The 18,303-nt window shown below is 46.3% G+C and overlaps 1 protein-coding gene across 2 annotated transcripts in view; it reads right to left on the bottom strand.

Moving 5' to 3' along the window:
• The window catches only part of pik3c3 (phosphatidylinositol 3-kinase, catalytic subunit type 3), a 155,846-nt gene that overhangs the window by 80,660 nt on the left and 56,883 nt on the right, over window positions 1-18,303 (bottom strand). For both annotated transcript variants that reach the window (XM_070868410.1, XM_070868411.1), the window contains 2 exons: window positions 12,129-12,286; window positions 8,516-8,606 (listed from right to left, as the gene is read on the bottom strand). In XM_070868410.1, the coding sequence (XP_070724511.1) occupies window positions 8,516-8,606; window positions 12,129-12,286 (249 nt within the window). The remainder of the gene's footprint in view (window positions 1-8,515; window positions 8,607-12,128; window positions 12,287-18,303) is intronic.

The following is an 18,303-nucleotide window of genomic DNA, read 5'->3' as shown; positions in this document are numbered from 1 at the left end:
TTCTATGAGATCCCCTCTCATCCTTCTAAATTCCAGTGTATAAAGGCCCAGTTGATCCAGTCTCTCCTCATATGACAGTCCAGCCATCCCTGGAATCAGTCTGGTGAACCTTCGCTACACTCCCTCAATAGCGAGAACAGTTGAAGTATTAATTCAAGGAATTGTATGACAAAGCAGATAATAATTAGATCACTGCATTAGTAGTTTGTTTGTTATAATTGGTATTTGGGTCAGTCATCCCAACAAGTCATCCTATTTTGACTGACCTCAACCCCATGTTCCTACCATCGTTGAAACATTTTTCTCCAAAAACAAATCTAGTTAAATCTTGAATCAACTGTCGGACAGTTTCTTCAGTCACTTTCCTGCTAACTTAATTCATATTTTGAAGAAGCCATTGTGTGAAATAGTTCTGTCCCAGTTCTCCATTTACTTCTGATTTTTAAATGGTCTTAGTTTCAAACCTTCACCAGTGTTAACAACTTGTCTGAATTAATTTTAACCAATCCTTTGCTAACTTTGAAATACATCACATCTCAAAATGTGCTTGTGCTTCTCATTTCTCACAAGAATACAAAACTTTCTTAAACTTTCCACTTAGCCTATCATCTGCATTACCTTATTCATCTTTAGTTCAATAAAAATCCTTCCCAAAGGGTGTGCCAAGTAATACTCCAGGTTGAGATTTAACCAGTGCCTTATTACAGCAACAATACTACCTCATTTGATCTGTCTGATAAAATATATATTTTTTTTAAATTGTTCCCCAATGCTGGCAAAGGCTACATTTATTGCCTGGCCCTTGTTGGCCCAAGGTAGGCCTTACAACTAATTAGCTTTGTAGGCCTCTACAGAGAGCACTAAGAGCCAAACATGCAGTGTGGGACTAGGTGTACATGTATGCCAGACCCTGAAGACCAAGTCTTGTAATATTCCAGTCATAGCATTGTTTCAGTTTATGGCTACCTTCAGTTTCTGACTTTTTAATAAAATATCTACCCTTTATTGCACAGTTGGCCATCAATCTCTGATGTGCACTGAGGGAGCACTTTTGTGGTAATTCGGCTTAGAGACAGGAAGAGAGAAAAAGAGAATGGAGGCAGGGGAAGGAGGGCAATTTGCAAATAATGTCTTTGATAGGCATTTCAGAGGTGAAAGGAAAAACAGACGGTTAGCCAAACTTGGTCAAAGAAGTGGGTTTTAAGATTGGTCTGATAAAGGAGAATACGGAGGAGGCGGCAGAGGGACATTGAGAAGCTGGAATAGAAACATAGAAAATAGGTGCAGGAGTAGGCCATTCGGCCCTTCGAGCCTGCACCGCCATTCAATGAGTTCATGGCTGAACATGCAACTTCAGTACCCCATTCCTGCTTTCTCGCCATACCCCTTGATCCCCCTAGTAGCAAGGACTTCATCAAACTCCTTTTTGAATATATTTAGTGAATTGGTCTCAACAACTTTCTGTAGTAGAGAATTCCATAGGTTCACCACTCTCTGGGTGAAGAAGTTTCTCCTCATCTCGGTCTTAAATGGCTTACCCCTTATCCTTAGACTGTGACCCCTGGTTCTGGATTTCCCCAACATTGGGAACATTCTTCCTGCATCGAACCTGTCTAAACCAATCAGAATTTTAAACGTTTCTATGAGGTCCCCTCTCATTCTTCTGAACTCCAGTGAATAAAAGCCCAGTTGATCCAGTCTTTCTTGATAGGTCAGTCCCTCCATCCCGGGAATCAGTCTGGTGAACCTTCGCTGCACTCCCTCAATAGCAAGAATGTCCTTCCTCAGGTTAGGAGACCAAAACTGTACACAATACTCCAGGTGTGGCCTCACCAAGGCCCTGTACAACTGTAGCAACACCTCCCTGCCCCTGTACTCAAATCCGCTCGCTATGAAGGCCAACATGCCATTTGCTTTCTTAACCGCCTGCTGTACCTGCATGCCAACCTTCAATGACTGATGTACCATGACACCCAGGTCTCGTTGCACCTCCCCTTTTCCTAATCTGTCACCATTCAGATAATAGTCTGTCTCTCTATTTTTACCTCCAAAGTGGATAACCTCACATTTATCCACATTATACTTCATCTGCCATGCATTTGCCCACTCACGTAACCTATCCAAGTCTCTCTGCAACCTCAGAGCATCCTCCTCGCAGCTCACACTGCCACCCAACTTAGTGACATCCGCAAATTTGGAGATACTACATTTAATTCCCTCGTCTAAATCATTAATGTACAGTGTAAACAGCTGGGGCCCCAGCACAGAACCTTGCGGTACCCCACTAGTCACTGCCTGCCATTCTGAAAAGTCCCCATTTACTCCTACTCTTTGCTTCCTGTCTGACAACCAGTTCTCAATCCATGTCAGCACACTACCCCCAATCCCATGTGCTTTAACTTTGCACATTAATCTCTTGTGTGGGATTTTGTCGAAAACCTTCTGAAAGTCCAAATATACCACATCAACTGGTTCTCCCTTGTCCACTCTACTGGAAACATCCTCAAAAAATTCCAGAAGATTTGTCAAGCATGATTTCCCTTTCACAAATCCATGCTGACTTGGACCTATCATGTCACCTCTTTCCAAATGCGCTGCTATGACATCCTTAATAATTGATTCTATCATTTTACCCACTACCAATGTCAGGCTGACCGGTCTATAATTCCCTGTTTTCTCTCTCCCTCCTTTTTTAAAAAGTGGGGTTACATTGGCTACCCTCCACTCGATCGGAACTGATCCAGAGTCAATGGAATGTTGGAAAATGACTGTCAATGCATCCGCTATTTCCAAGGCCACCTCCTTAAGTACTCTGGGATGCAGTCCATCAGGCCCTGGGGATTTATCGGCCTTCAATCCCATCAATTTCCCCAACACAATTTCCCGACTAATAAGGATTTCCCTCAGCTCCTCCTCCTTACTAGACCCTCTGACCCCTTTTATATCCGGAAGGTTGTTTGTGTCCTCCTCAGTGAATACCGAACCAAAGTACTTGTTCAATTGGTCCGCCATTTGTTTGTTCCCCATTATGACTTCCCCTGATTCTGACTGCAGGGGACCTCCGTTTGTCTTTACTAACCTTTTTCTCTTTACATACCTATAGAAACTTTTGCAATCCGTCTTAATGTTCCCTGCAAGCTTCTTCTCGTACTCCATTTTCCCTGCCCTAATCAAACCCTTTGTCCTCTTCTGCTGAGTTCTAAATTTCTCCCAGTCCCCGGTTTCGCTGCTATTTCTGGCCAATTTGTATGCCACTTCCTTGGCTTTAATACTATCCCTGATTTCCCTTGATAGCCACGGTTGAGCCACCTTCCCTTTTTTATTTTTTTACGCCAGACAGGAATGTACAATTGTTGTGGTTCATCCATGCGGTCTCTAAATGTCTGCCATTGCCCATCCAGTCAACCCCTTAAGTATCATTCGCCAATCTATCCTAGCCAATTCAAGCCTCATACCTTCAAAGTTACCCTTCTTTAAGTTCTGGACCATGGTCTCTGAATTAACTGTTTCATTCTCTATCCTAATGCAGAATTCCACCATATTATGGTCACTCTTCCCCAAGGGGCCTCGCACAACGAGATTGCTAATTAATCCTCTCTCATTACACAACACCCAGTCTAAGATGGCCTCCCCCCTAGTTGGTTCCTCGACATATTGGTCTAGAAAACCATCCCTTATGCACTCCAGGAAATCCTCCTCCACCGTATTGCTTCAAGTTTGGTTAGCCCAATCTATGTGCATATTAAAGTCACCCATTATAACTGCTGCACCCTTATTGCATGCACCCCTAATTTCCTTTTTGATGTCCTCCCCAACATCACTGCTACTGTTTGGAGGTCTGTACACAACTCCCACTAACATTTTTTGCCCTTTGGTGTTCTGCAGCTCTACCCATATAGATTCCACATCATCCAAGCTAATGTCCTTCCTAACTATTGCATTAATCTCCTCCTTAACCAGCAATGCTACCCCACACCTCCTTTTCCTTTTATTCTATCCTTCCTGAATGTTGGATACCCCTGGATGTCGAGTTCCCAGCCCTGATCATCCTGGAGCCACGTCTCTGTAATCCCAATCACATCATATTTGTTAACATCTATTTGCACAGCTAATTCATCCACCTTATTACGGATACTCCTTGCATTAAGACACAAAGCCTTCAGGCTTGTATTTTTAACACCCTTTGTCCTTTTAGAATTTTGCTGTACAGTGGCCCTTTTTGTTCTTTGCCTTGGGTTTCTCTGCCCTCCACTTTTCCTCATCTCCTTTCTGTCTTTTGCTTTTGTCTCCTTTTTGTTTCCATCTGTCTCCCTGCATTGGTTCCCATCCCCCTGCTATATTAGTTTAACTCCTCCCCAACAGCACTAGCAAACACTCCCCCGAGGACATTGGTTCCGGTCCTGCCCAGGTGCAGACCGTCCGGTTTGTACTGGTCCCACCTCCCCCAGAACTGGTTTCAATGCCCCAGGAATTTGAATCCCTCCCTGCTGCACCACTGCTCAAGCCACGTATTCATCTGCGCTATCCTGCGATTCCTACTCTGACTAGCACGTGGCACTAGTAGCAATCCCGAGATTACTACTTTTGAGGTCCTACTTTTTAAATTTAGCTCAATTTAGAACAACATGAAAGGAGAGTTCTTGGGTACCAAGGGATGGAAATTGTCGAACTGGAGTGACTTAGAGGTAGTGAGCAAGGCCATTAAAAAAAGCTATTTAAACACAAGAATTACAATTTTAAAATTGAGGTCCTAGGAGTTCAAGCGGCTGGGCATCATCCAGGGGTGACCAGTTCATTCAATTGGTGCCCATACCACTGGGCTCAATATCCTACCACCTTCAGCAGTGTGGTGCACTGTGGCTGCATTATGCACAATGCATTGCAGCCTTGCTAGCATAGAGAACAAAAAACAATGCAGGTCAGAGCAGGTCAATGCAAAGACAGAGGGGTGAGGGTCAATTAGGACTTGGTGTAGGATAGCATAGAGGCATCAGAGTTGTTGATGAGCTGAAGTTTCCAAAGGGTGAAAAATGAGAGGCTGGAGGTAGGAGTAATTAGAGATTGGAGACTGACAAGTGCATGAATATGAAGATTTCAGTGGCACATGGGCTGAAGTAGGGGCAGAGGTCGGACTGGCAGTCATAATGACAGAGAATATGGAGTCAGAAGCTTGGCACAGGCTCAAGCATTGACCCTAAAAGTTGTGAACAGTCCAATTTGGGCAGAGACTGCAGCTGGGGAGGAGGCTGGAGTCAGCACAGAGGGTACAGAGATTGTGGTAGGGTCAAAGATTATAGTTGCAATTTTCCCAATATTTAGCTGGAGGATAACTATGGTTCATCCAACACTAGATGTGAGACAAGCAGTCTGAAAGCACAAACTGGAGTCTCCTGGAACTGGTGCCTGAAATTTGGCATGGATGGAGGGGGAAGGGGACAGGAGTTTAAGGAGGCAGTTAATAACGAAGGAGCCTGAAATTATATTTTCCTTCCAGGATGCCTCCAGAGTAATGGGTGGTTTTGGCAGGAAAGCTTGATGTGGTCTAGCCAGAATTGATGATGTTTGGCCAAGCCAGGTGTGTGTCAGGTAAACTCAAATCTGCACCCCTGGGACTTGAGGGAGTGAAGATGAGGACAGTACCAGAGGGAACAATAGGGATGGGAGTCAGTGAAGATTTTGTTGGGCATGAAGACATCAAAAGGTGATGCGCAGATATTGTGACGATTGAATGGCCAAAGGTTAGATAGTTGGGAGCTTCAGACTGCAGTTTTAAGTAAATTGAAGGAGCGTTTTATTCTCGAGTGGCTGCAGAATGAAGTGGGGTTGAAAGAGGGTATGTGGAAGTGGGTGGGGAGGAATACACAGAAGTGGTTAGAGATGATTTGTCACTAATTGAGACCACGGGAGTAGAGGGGGCATGGGAGATGGCATGATTGAGGGGATGACCACGAATATGGAAGGAGTTTATATGGAGGCAGGACAAGGAAGCAGTGAGTTCAGAGGAGAGAAGCCAATGGGAGTTGAGGCGAAGATTGAAAATCAATGATGGAGAGTCACTCAGTGCAGAGGCTGAGAGAGGAGAGGAGGAGACACTGGAAGCAGAAAACTTGGCAGGCAGAAGACAGATGATTTTAGGCAATGGGTTGGAACAGAGAGATGTGCATCACGAGAAGGGAGCAGGAAGAGGTCAAAATGTGCCTTGGTGATAAATGCTACGCGATAACCATGTGCTTTGGGCAAGGCAGGCAGGTGAGGATATTTCAGTAAGGGGCAAGGTGTTGCCACCCATGAGGCAAGTTTCACTCAAGGCCAGGATGTCAATATGATCATCCACAATAAGGCTGAGATTGCCAAGAGTCTTGTCTTCAAGTGAGTGGACATTCTGGAGGGGAAATGTAGAGATTTTTGATCTACCAGTAAATTCCAAAAGGGAATGTGCCGAATTAATAACAGCTGCTTTTAGAGGCTGCAGAATTCCAGCAGGCTGGGGGACGATTCCCTTAACATGGCAAATCAGACTTTTCTCTTGTCTGCAAAACCATATACAATGAAAAGTTGAGTCCATGATTCTGCCACTGAGTAAGAGAACAAAGACATAGTAATGCAAATACCCAGAGCTTGCTCTCGGTCACTGATCTCCCAAGATCCGAACAAAGCAAGTGCCAATGTAAAAGCAGTGATCAGTAAAGATGCAGTTAATACCTGGGGTTTTGGTATAAACTTTTTGTATGCTAATTTGGCACCCTCACACAGCCTCCCATGGAAGCCAGCTCCCATCAAGTTATTAGCACTGTTTGAACAAAGATATCCACAAAAATTCAGCCAAAATGAGAAATGTGTGTGGTCTAATTGTAATTCTCACTTTTACGGTTCCCAAGGAAGAAATGCATTATCGATGGTATCTTACCTTTAGTAAGGTTAAGACCAAATAGAAGCCTGCACCCAGAGAAGTTATCAATAACCTGGCTCAATGACCAAGCTCAGTATTTCTGCACAAGCAGAAATTCTAGCATCTTCTGTGAAACTGCACTGAATTAATGATTGGGACTGAACATAAGAATTAGGAACAGGAGTAGGCCATCTAGCCCCTCGAGCCTGCTCCGCCATTCAAAAAGATAATGGCTGATCTGGCCGTGGACTCAGCTCCTCTTACCCGCCCGCTCCCCGTAACCCTTAATGGTTAAAAATCTATCTATCTGTGATTTGAATACATTCAATGAGCTAGCCTCAACTGCTTCCTTGGGCAGAGAATTCCACAGATTCACAACCCTTTGGGAGAAGAAATTCCTTCTCAACTCGGTTTTAAATTGGCTCCCCCGTATTTTGAGGCTGTGCCCCCTAGTTCTAGTCTCCCCGACCAGTGGAAACAACCTCTCTGCCTCTATCTTGTCTATCCCTTTCATTATGTTAAATGTTTCTACAAGATCACCCCTTATCCTTCTGAACTCCAACGAGTAAAGACTCAGTCTACTCAATCTATCATCATAAGGTAACCCCCTCATCTCCAGAATCAGCCTAGTGAATCGTCTCTGTACCCCCTCCAAGGCTAGTATATCCTTCCTTAAGTAAGGTGACCAAAACTGCATGCAGTATTCCTGGTGCGGCCTTACCAATACTCTGTACAGTTGCAGCAGAATCTCCCTGCTTTTGTACTCCATCCCTCTCGCAATGAAGGCCAACATTCCATTCGCCTTCCTGATTACCTGCTGCACCTGCAAACTAACTTTTTGGGATTCATGCACAAGGACCCCCAGGTCCCTCTGCACCGCAGCATGTTGTAATTTCTCCCCATTCAAATAATATTCCCTTTTACTGTTTTTTTTCCCCCAAGGTGGATGAGCTCACATTTTCCGACATTGTATTCCATCTGCCAAACCTTAGCCCATTTGCTTAACCTATCTAAATCTCTTTGCAGCCTCTCTGTGTCCTCTACACAACCCGCTTTCCCACTAATCTTTGTGTCATCTGCAAATTTTGTTACACTACACTCTGTCCCCTCTTCCAGGTCATCTATGTATATTGTTAACAGTTGTGGTCCCAGCACCGATCTAGTTTTCCTCAGCAGTCTCTTTCGGAGATGTCACATCAACAAAATAACTCAATAACTCTGCCAATAGCTTGCCTCCAATGACAAAATAGTGGGCATTCTTGATAATATTCTTGGAGGACAGGGATTACAGCCATAAGGAGAGTGTCGTAGCTGTGTAGACTTCTTTTTAAAACTACCAAACAAGGTAAGCAGACTGAAAGTATGAATACTAGATGTGTATTATAAACCTTATTTGATTTACTTCAGTACTTCATTAACTTCACAATATAATAATTAAATTTTTCTCATATACATATTGGTTAGTCCTCAAAGTGGAGGCAATTCAGTACTTCAGTTATAATTTATTGCATGTTGGGAACACCAGTCAGGATAGATGGCTAATCTTAAATAAAGAGATATTTTCATTAGAACAAAAACAAATAGCTAAAAGTTCATGAAGTAACAATTTGCATCAACTGCTTTTACCTCTAGGTTTTCTCCATCTGTTGTCTCTTTTGCCTTAGAAACTGGAGGAGGAGAGGATACTGGAGGAAACTGACTGCTTATTATTTGGGAGCTACAAGAAAATGTTCAGAATATAAATCAATCAGTTTTAAAAAATTAATCCAACGAGAATATGAAAAAGTACAATGAAGAATGAGCACTGAATTTTGGCAGACCTACTATTGGTATTTGTATTTATAGATTGGGCGAGAAATCCAGGCCTTGCCCAGTCCGTACGGACATGTGCCAAAAAACGGCTTTTCCATCTGTTAAGTTTTCGCTTAACAAATCTTTTGCATCCCCGCAGGAAGGACATTCGCGTGGGTGAGATTGGGCTATTTGCCTATCTCTTGCCCAGCGAATGTCCTTCAAACTTTTACGCCTGATAAAAGCAGGCGCATAGCCTACTTTTACCAGCATAAGTTTTAAAACATATAAAAATTAAATTTAAATACAGATTTTGTTAAAAACCCTGTTCATTAAGGTAAGTTTATTTTAAACCCTAAATAAAACACTTTTTTTTAAATCCTAAAAATATATTTTTTCTGAAACATTTAATTAACTTTAATTTCAATTAATTTTAAATATGTGAGGTGTTTTTTTAAATTATCTTGTGTTTGGGTGTTTTTGGGGGTTATTCTCATTGATAGTAATGGGAATTCGAGATACGGAGTTCCCATTACTATCAATGAGAATATTGTACCGTGATTGGTTGTCGAGGCCCATGTGACTCCAGCTTCTCCGTCCGTACCTCGAAGTTGGGGGCGCTGCGATGCACGGGAAAAGGCGGCCTCCGACCGGAATCGAAGGCGCCTCCGGGTCCACCAGGTACTTTCGCAAAACAAATGGGTCGGAAGCGTACATCCGAAGGAAGCCTTCGACCAGAATTTCATGTTGATCTACTAAACTTATCGCAGATGATTACTTGTTTTAATTGTCCAGAATATCACCATTGTTTAAGTGCAGGTACACAAAGATCTTCAGCAATTTAGGTTTGTGCCTTAAAAAGACAGGAATTGCAAAATGCTGCACTTGAACAGAAGTTACAGCAATACACTGCCATCTCAATACTTTAGAACATGTCATGAAAATGTATAACTACTCACTTGAAAGACAATACGTTTTTTTTAAACTATACTGTTCTCTAATAGTTTATAAGAACAATGAGAAAGGAAAAGATCTTCCAGTCCACCAGCCTGTCACAACGACGATGCCTTGTGCAACACAATGTATTTACACTCCCTGCTCCACTCAAAAGCCATGTGATCGTCTAGGAGAGGTGAAAAACCAGATTAAAAACCCAAGCCAATTTGGGGGGGGGGGGGGGGGGGGGAAGAAAAGAGTGAAATCCCAAACATTTCTTGATTAATATAATTTTGCACAAGATTCTGATCTGATCTGTACAATGACTAGAAACAGGTCCAGCTCTCGTTAAGAAAAATTAGTCTAGGCTTTCCAATTGAGGGCACCTTTGACAGGCAGACTTCCACCCACCACAGACATGCCATGCTGACATTCCAGCCTTGAGGTCATTTGCATGCTAGAGACCAAGTCTCAGGCTTCTGCCAGATTGGGAATGAGGGAGGGCATCAAACTGAGCTCTGAGAGGCCTGCCCGAGTTACCTTCCTTGGCAAAAACTTATCTGAATGATTACACAGACTCCTTTTTGAAAAGGCTTAGAGCCCATTCCTGCCCACTGACTAAACGCTGGATGCCAGGGCTTAACAAATGGCTCGAATGGTCAGCCTTAAAACAAGACAAATGGCAGGAAACATGGCAAAAGCCAATTTTCCCTCACTATAACTTAATTTGTCATGCACCTGTGCACATAATTATCAATTTACACTAATTGGCCTGTCCTCTGGAGGGAGTGAATAAAGGAAACAAAAAAGGGAAACACTCGCCCATTTCTGGCCCAGTCCACCTCAGATCCGCCAGGATGAGTTTGGAAAGCTTAGACCACTGACTTCTCATAACATAGGTTTCTGGTGCCCTCTGGTGGTACCTTGCCTAAGTGACTATTGCTCAAATAGGTGAGCCTTGCAAACAGCAGTAGGTACAGGAATCACTACAACCAAGCTTGTTCCTGTTGTGTATTGCTCTGGTACATTAAATATATGATAAGTACAATGGTGCACCACAGAGGGCACTGTGGTGGGAGACCTGAAAGTACCTGCACGAGGCAGTGTAAAAGGCTGCCCACCACACCTGTGGAGCACTCTGGAGCTGTTCAATAAAGGACTAAGGTCACAGCAGTTAGATCAATACCAGACCGTGTGGAGTCAGTGATTTGTGTGCTACAGACACCACAGTTCCTATCTTCACATTTGCAACAGGAGTACTGGATAATGTTCAGAAACAGGAATTCTGGCTGATTTGGCCTCTCTAACCCAGGGGCACTGAGCCAATCAATGTCTCCACTGTTGCTCCAATGCATTTAACCCTGAAAATGTTTAAGAATGTTTCTTTTAATCCATGTACCAAGGTAATCTTTGTGAGCCTCCCCTGGAGAGAAAGTAAAATTAACTTGAATTCCTGTTTCTGATCATTATCCAGTGTTCCTACTAAAAGTGTGGGGATTTTGTTTTATTGCATTTAGCTAAAACAAAGGAACAGTCTTGTGTTCCAACAGCAAATGGGATCAAGAGATGTACTCCATTTCAAATTGTAAATTTGATGTAGTTCCTACAGAGTGGTGGCCTTCAGCACAGCTTTCTAAAATGATTAATTTAAAAAAAAACATTTTAAACAATAAATAGAACTAAATTGCATGGCTCCATGAACAAGATCTTCTGATTAGAAGGATAGAAAAAAAAATTGAACTGCTAGATCAGAATATAAAGATAAAAAAATACGAGGCTCTGAAAATTAAAAGCCCTTTTGAAGAATTTTAACTGAAAAAGCCCAGTTTTGAGGCAAAGTTCCTTTCAACAGTCCAGACCCTCAATCCATTTCACAGATGGCTGGCAGTTTCCAGAAGCAGTCTCGAATGAATCTAAACTTGTGTTTATGTGCATATGTCCAGGTTTAACATTTAAGCCCCAATCACTACATACTGATGATGGGAGAATGAGAGTTAAGAATATAAGCAATAGGAGCAGGAGTAGGCCATACAGCCTTTCGAGCCTGCTCCACCATTTAATATCATGGCTGAACTTCTACATCAACTCGAACTCCCTTTGTGCCCAAAAATCTATTAATCTCAGTCTTGAATATACACAACGACTGAGCATCCAAGGCCCCATGGAGTGGAGAATTCTAATGATTTGCAACCCTCTGAGTGAAGAAATTTCTCATCTCAGTCTTAAAATGGAATACCCTCCCACCCACAGGTTTTCCGGCCCTTCTGAAGTTGGAATACCACAGCATCAGACCAAAAATCCCTGGTTTATTTACAGGTTTATATACATAAAAGTCAAATTATGGATTCAGTGCTTTTCATTTTGTCGTCACATTGTGGCAGGTCTGTACGAGAGAATACAGCTTGCATTTATATAATGCCTTTGTCCCAAGGAGCTTTACAGGAAAAGAATACAATTTTGGAATGGTCTTAGTTTGAGAAAGCTTAAAATACACAGAAAAAAATGCCCTCACCTCTCCATTTCTGAAGTACCAGCTAATGAGCCAGACATACTTTCAGACATTGCTGTTTGACTGCTATCTCTTCTGTTTGGTTCTAATCCAACTTTTATGTCATTGAAGTTTTCATACTTTAGAGCCTGGACAAGCTGAAGCAGGTACATGAGCAAATCCTATGAAGAACAAAGAGCTTTCAGCAATTCAATTTAAGAAAAATTAGCATGGATGAAGTTTGTAAAACATACAAAATTGCAAGTATTTCAAGAAAAGCACTTGGACGACTACAAACTGATACTCTTAACATTCAGGATTTGTGAATGAATCTTAAAACAGTCCAGATCAAGTAGTAAAAAATATAGAAGAAAAAGATTTACTAAAACATTCGACACTGCCACTTATGCTGCTTAAAAATAGTGACAATAAATTAATTACAGTACGAACAATACAACTACAACAACCAAGTTGGATTTAGATTAGCAACTCGTGGCTAGTAGTCATTTTGCAATTCAAATATCCTGTGAGGTTTTGTAATATTACTACATTCCTGGTTTTGATTCCCCCACCAATATTTTGGAAACTATCTGCCACATATGGCTGCTTCTTGGCTGATAATATGCTGGAATAAACTGGAAGCATTTTGGGACCTTTTAATTTACAAAAGTACCAACAAAAGCTGCCATTAGTCCCACGATTCACATACAGCAGACCGGAAATCCTGCTTGCAGGTGGGAGCACTGCAATGTGAAGTGCAGAATTCGATCTATTTGTCTTCAACAACATTGGCTCCCTCCATTTTAGCTGTGCTACATCACATAATCGTGTCAAGTGTACAGCAGTTTAAACTGTCTTGACTTCACACATTTATCTCAAGTCCCCCCTGCACCATTGGGCAGCTCCTCCCTCCTAAATGTTCTCCCACCCAAAAGGCACACTCTTGCTAGGATATGGTGCCACAAGCACAGCAGCCCTCTGGTACTTCACCCAAATGGCCATTCTTCAGGTGAACCCAGACAGAGAGACTATTTGACCATGGAGACGATCATAGCTAACTCATTAGGCCCAAGTTTCGGCCTCAGTTGCTCCTGATTTTTTGGAGCAACTGGTGTAGAACGGAGTATCTTAGAAATTCAAATTCTCGGCATTTAGTTTGCTCCAGTTCTAGTCAGTTAGAACAGTTTCACTTTGGAACAGAATTTCTTTTTCAAAAGGGGGCTTGTCCGGCCACTTACGACTCTTTTCAAAGTTTCGGCAGTGAAAACTTACTTAGAATGGAGTATGGTGAAGATTTTTGTACGCTCAAAAAAACCTTGTCTACACTTTAGAAAATCAGGTGTAGGGAATGGGGCGGGGGGGGGGGGGGGGGGTTTAAAGAGAAGTTTACAAACATTAAACACTTCAATTTTACAAAAAGAGTCATCATCAATAATAAATGATAAATACAGCAATAAATCAACCAATAAATCAATCAAAAAAATTAATAAAAAATAAATTTTTAAAAAATCAATAAATAAAACATTTTCTACTGGAGTGGAGGATAGCCAATGTAACCCCACTTTTTAAAAAAGGAGGGAGAGAGAAAACAGGGAATTACAGACCGGTCAGCCTGACATCGGTCGTGGGTAAAATGATGGAATCAATTATTAAGGATGTCATAGCAGTGCATTTGGAAAGAGGTAATATGATAGGTCCAAGTCAGCATGGATTTGTGAAAGGGAAATCATGCTTGACAAATCTTCTGGAATTTTTTGAGGATGTTTCCAGTAGAGTGGACAAGGGAGAACCAGTTGATGTGGTATATTTGGACTTTCAGAAGGCTTTCGACAAGGTCCCACACAAGAGATTAATGTGCAAAGTTAAAGCACATGGGATTGGGGGTAGTGTGCTGACATGGATTGAGAACTGGTTGTCAGACAGGAAGCAAAGAGTAGGAGTAAATGGGGACTTTTCAGAATGGCAGGCAGTGACTAGTGGGGTACCGCAAGGTTCTGTGCTGGGGCCCCAGCTGTTTACACTGTACATTAATGATTTAGACGAGGGGATTAAATGTAGTATCTCCAAATTTGCGGATGACACTAAGTTGGGTGGCAGTGTGAGCTGCGAGGAGGATTCTATGAGGCTGCAGAGCGACTTGGATAGGTTACGTGAGTGGGCAAATGCATGGCAGATGAAGTATAATGTGGATAAATGTGAGGTTATCCACTTTGGTGGTAAAAACAGAGAGACAGACTATTATCTGAATGGTGACAGATTAGGAAAAGGGGAGGTGCAAAGAGACCTGGATGTCATGGTACATCAGTCATTGAAGGCTGGCATGCAGGTACAGCAGGCGGTTAAGAAAGCAAATGGCATGTTGGCCTTCATAGCGAGGGGATTTGAGTACAAGGGCAGGGAGGTGTTGCTACAATTGTACAGGGCCTTGGTGAGGCCACACCTGGAGTATTGTGTACAGTTTTGGTCTCCTAACTTGAGGAAGGACATTCTTGCTATTGAGGGAGTGCAGCGAAGGTTCACCAGACTGATTCCCGGGATGGCGGGACTGACCTATCAAGAAAGACTGGATCAACTGGGCTTGTATTCACTGGAGTTCAGAAGAATGAGAGGGGACCTCATAGAAACGTTTAAAATTCTGACAGGGTTAGACAGGTTAGATGCAGGAAGAATGTTCCCAATGTTGGGGAAGTCCAGAACCAGGGGACACAGTCTAAGGATAAGGGGGAAGCCATTTAGGACCGAGATGAGGAGGAATTTCTTCACCCAGAGAGTGGTGAACCTGTGGAATTCTCTACCACAGAAAGTTGTTGAGGCCAATTCACTAAATATATTCAAAAAGGAGTTAGATGAAGTCCTTACTACTAGGGGAATCAAGGGGTATGGTGAGAAAGCAGGAATGGGGTACTGAAGTTGCATGTTTAGCCATGAACTCATTGAATGGCGGTGCAGGCTAGAAGGGCCGAATGGCCTACTCCTGCACCTATTTTCTATGTTTCTATGTTTACTGACTGCAGCACCGGGAGTCCTCCAACAGCGTGCTGGGACGGCCCCCCCCCGTGTGTCTCTGTCTGCCTGTGTGTGTGTCTCTCACTCTCTGTCTGTCAGTGACTGTGTTTCTGACAGCGAGGGGTGGAGGGGAGGGGGAGGATGGGGAGGGGGGGGGGTGAGGGGGAGGAGGGGTGGGAAGGGGAGGGGGGTTGAGAAGGGAGGGGGAGGGGAGGGGGGGGGAAGAGAAGGGAGGGAGGGAGGGGAGGGAAGAGAAGGGTGGGAGGGGAAGGGGGGAGAGAAGGGGGGGGAAAGAGAGAGAGAGAGAGAGAGAGAGAGAGAGAGAGAGAGAGAGAGAGAGAGAGAGGGAGGAGGCTGAACGGGCCGGGCCCAAGACTTCGAGCTTAGACTTACCAGATTGACAGGTAGGTGGCGTCAGGTCCGGGGTGGTCGGGAGCGCGGATCGGGGGGAGCACGGGTCAGGGTGGAGGGGACGGTCGGTGGGGGTGGGAAATCGGTCGGGGGGGTGGGGTGGGGAGATCGGCCGGGAGCGGGGGAAGCGGAGGTCGGGGAGGGGGGTGGGAGCAGGAGTCAAGTCGGGTCTGGTCCGGAGGAAGCAGGAGCTGGGCGTGGGAGGCAGCCTTATGCACGCAGCCCCAGTGAGGCCATTCGGCCAGGGCTAGGGGCTGCGTGCTTCAGGCCCCTCCCACAGTTTTGGGCGCCTGGAGCTACTGCACATGCGCGCCCACTATAGCGCGCATGTGCAGAGGTCCCGGCACTGTTTTCAGCGCAGGGACCTAGCTCCGCCCCCTACAGCTTGTGCTGCGCCGCGCCGAGCTGCAAACGACCTGCAGGGAGCCGGAGAATCTGGAAGTTTTTTTTAGGCGCACTTTGTGGCGCGAAAAATGGGCGTCCAGGTCGGGGCTGCGCCGTTCTAGCCGCGGCCCGAAACTTGGGCCCATTATTTACAAAAACCACATGTACTTTCTAGCAGTGGCTCATTAGATGGCAAACAGAAAAACTGAAGACCCTCCCTCCTCTGTAAATCAGGGCTTCAGAGGGCAACTGCAGTGTCTCAAGGCTATCTGAGAGTAGCTAACACAGCATAAAAATAGCTATCCTTTTGGCCTGGGTGTCTTTTCCATACAATGGGATGTGCCTTTATCAATCAGGCCACCAACTAAATTCTTACAGTGGGCTTTGATTTAAGAAAGCAAATTCTAAAATTTGACTTAATAGCTAGACTTCTTATTTTTCTGTAACAAATGTAAATCAGCACCACAGTGTCTTAGAAGTGGTCATTTCTATTCATTAGGGTAGCACACAATTATTTTGGTCACCAATCTTCCAGTGTAGTCTCCCATTATCCGACACAAAATAGAGCTGCCTTTCATTAAACTGAAACAAGGGGCCCAAGTTTCCACATGATTCGCGCCTGATTTTAGGAGCAACTGGTGGAGAACGGACTATTTTAGAAATCGCAATTCTCCACATTTTTTTTTCTGCAGTTCTAGTCAGGTAGAACAGTTCTAGTTTAGAACAGAATTTTTTCTTCAATAGGGGGCGTGTTCGGCCACTGACGCCTGATTTGAAAGTTTCCACAGTGAAAACGTACTCCAAACTAAAGTAGAATGGCGCCAGTGAAGATTTTTGTAGAACTGAAAAAACCTGTTCTACACATTAAAAAATCAGGCGCAGGTTACAAATTAGGCGCCCAGAACAAGGTGGGGGGAAGGGAACTCATTAAATTTGACAATAAATCCTTATTTATACTTCTACAAATATTATACAAATAAATCCAACCTGAATAAACATTTATAAGCCAAGAAAAGATTAAATAAACCATCTTCCTACCTGTGTGAAAGTGCTTCAGCCAGAGAGAATTCTGCAGCTGCTCGTGCCGCTGAGCGAGAGAGAGAGAGAGAGAGAGAGAGAGAGAGAGAGGGAGAGAGAGAGAGAGAGGGAGAGAGAGAGAGAGGGAGGGGAGGGGAGGGAGAGAAGAGAGGGAGGGAAGGAGGAAGGGAGGGGGAGAAGGGAGGGAGGGGAGGGGGGGAGAAGGGAGGGAGGGGAGGGAGAGAGGGAGGGGGAGGGGGTAGGGGGAGGGGGAGGGGAAAGAGGGGGGGGGTCGGGGGAGCGGGTGTCGGGTCGGGGGGGGAGCGGGTGTCGGGGAGCGGGTGTCGGGTCGGGGGGGGGGGAGCGGGTGTCGGGTCGGGGGAGGGGAGCGGGTGTCGGGTCGGGGGGGGGGAGCGGGTGTCGGGTCGGGGGGAGGGGAGCGGGTGTCGGGTCGGGGGGGGGGGGGAGCGGGTGTCGGGTCGGGGGGGGGGGGGGGGGGGAGAGCGGGTGTCGGGTCGGGGGGAGGGAGCGGGTGTCGGGTCGGGGGGGGGGAGCGGGTGTCGGGTCGGGGGGGGGGGAAGCGGGTGTCGGTCGGGGGGGGGGAGCGGGTGTCGGGTCGGGGGGGGGGGGGGGGGAGCGGGTGTCGGGTCGGGGGGGGGGGGGGGAGGCGGGTGTCGGGTCGGGGGGGGGGAAGCGGGTGTCGGGTCGGGGGGGGGGGGAAGCGGGTGTCGGGTCGGGGGGGGGAAGCGGGTGTCGGGTCGGGGGGGGAGCGGGTGTCGGGTCGGTGGGGGGGAGCGGGTGTCGGGTCGGGGGGGGGGGGGGGGGGAGAGCGGGTGTCGGGTCGGGGGGGGGGAGCGGCTGTCGGGTCGGGGGGGGGAGCGGGTGTCGGGTCGGGGGGGGGGGGGAAGCGGGTGTCGGGTCGGGGGGGGAGCGGGTGTCGGGTCGGTGGGGGGGAGCGGGTGTCGGGTCGGTGGGGGGGAGCGGGTGTCGGGTCGGGGGGCGGGGAGCGGGCCTCGGGTCGGGGCAGGGGGAGAGAGCGGGTCTCGGTCGGGGCGGGGGGGGGAGCGGGTCTCGGTCGGGGCGGGGGGGGGAGCGGGTCTCGGGTCGGGGCGGGGGGGGGGGGAGCGGGTCTCGGGTCGGGGCCGGGGGGGGGGAGCGGGTCTCGGGTGTCGGGTCGGGGAGGGGGGGGGGGGGGAGGGGGGAGAGCGGGTGTCGGGTCGGGGAGGGGGGGGGGGGGGGAGGGGGGAGAGCGGGTGTCGGGTCGGGGCGGGGGGGGGGGGGGAGAGCGGGTGTCGGGTCGGGGCGTTGGAGGGGGGGAGCGGGTCTCGGGGCGGGGCGGGCGGAGTGCAGGTGTCGGGTCGGGGGGGGGGGGTGGGGGGGG

Source organism: Pristiophorus japonicus, chromosome 2 (assembly GCF_044704955.1).
Source record: "Pristiophorus japonicus isolate sPriJap1 chromosome 2, sPriJap1.hap1, whole genome shotgun sequence".
Lineage (NCBI taxonomy): Eukaryota > Metazoa > Chordata > Chondrichthyes > Pristiophoridae > Pristiophorus > Pristiophorus japonicus.
This window is presented reverse-complemented; position numbering and strand designations above follow the sequence as displayed.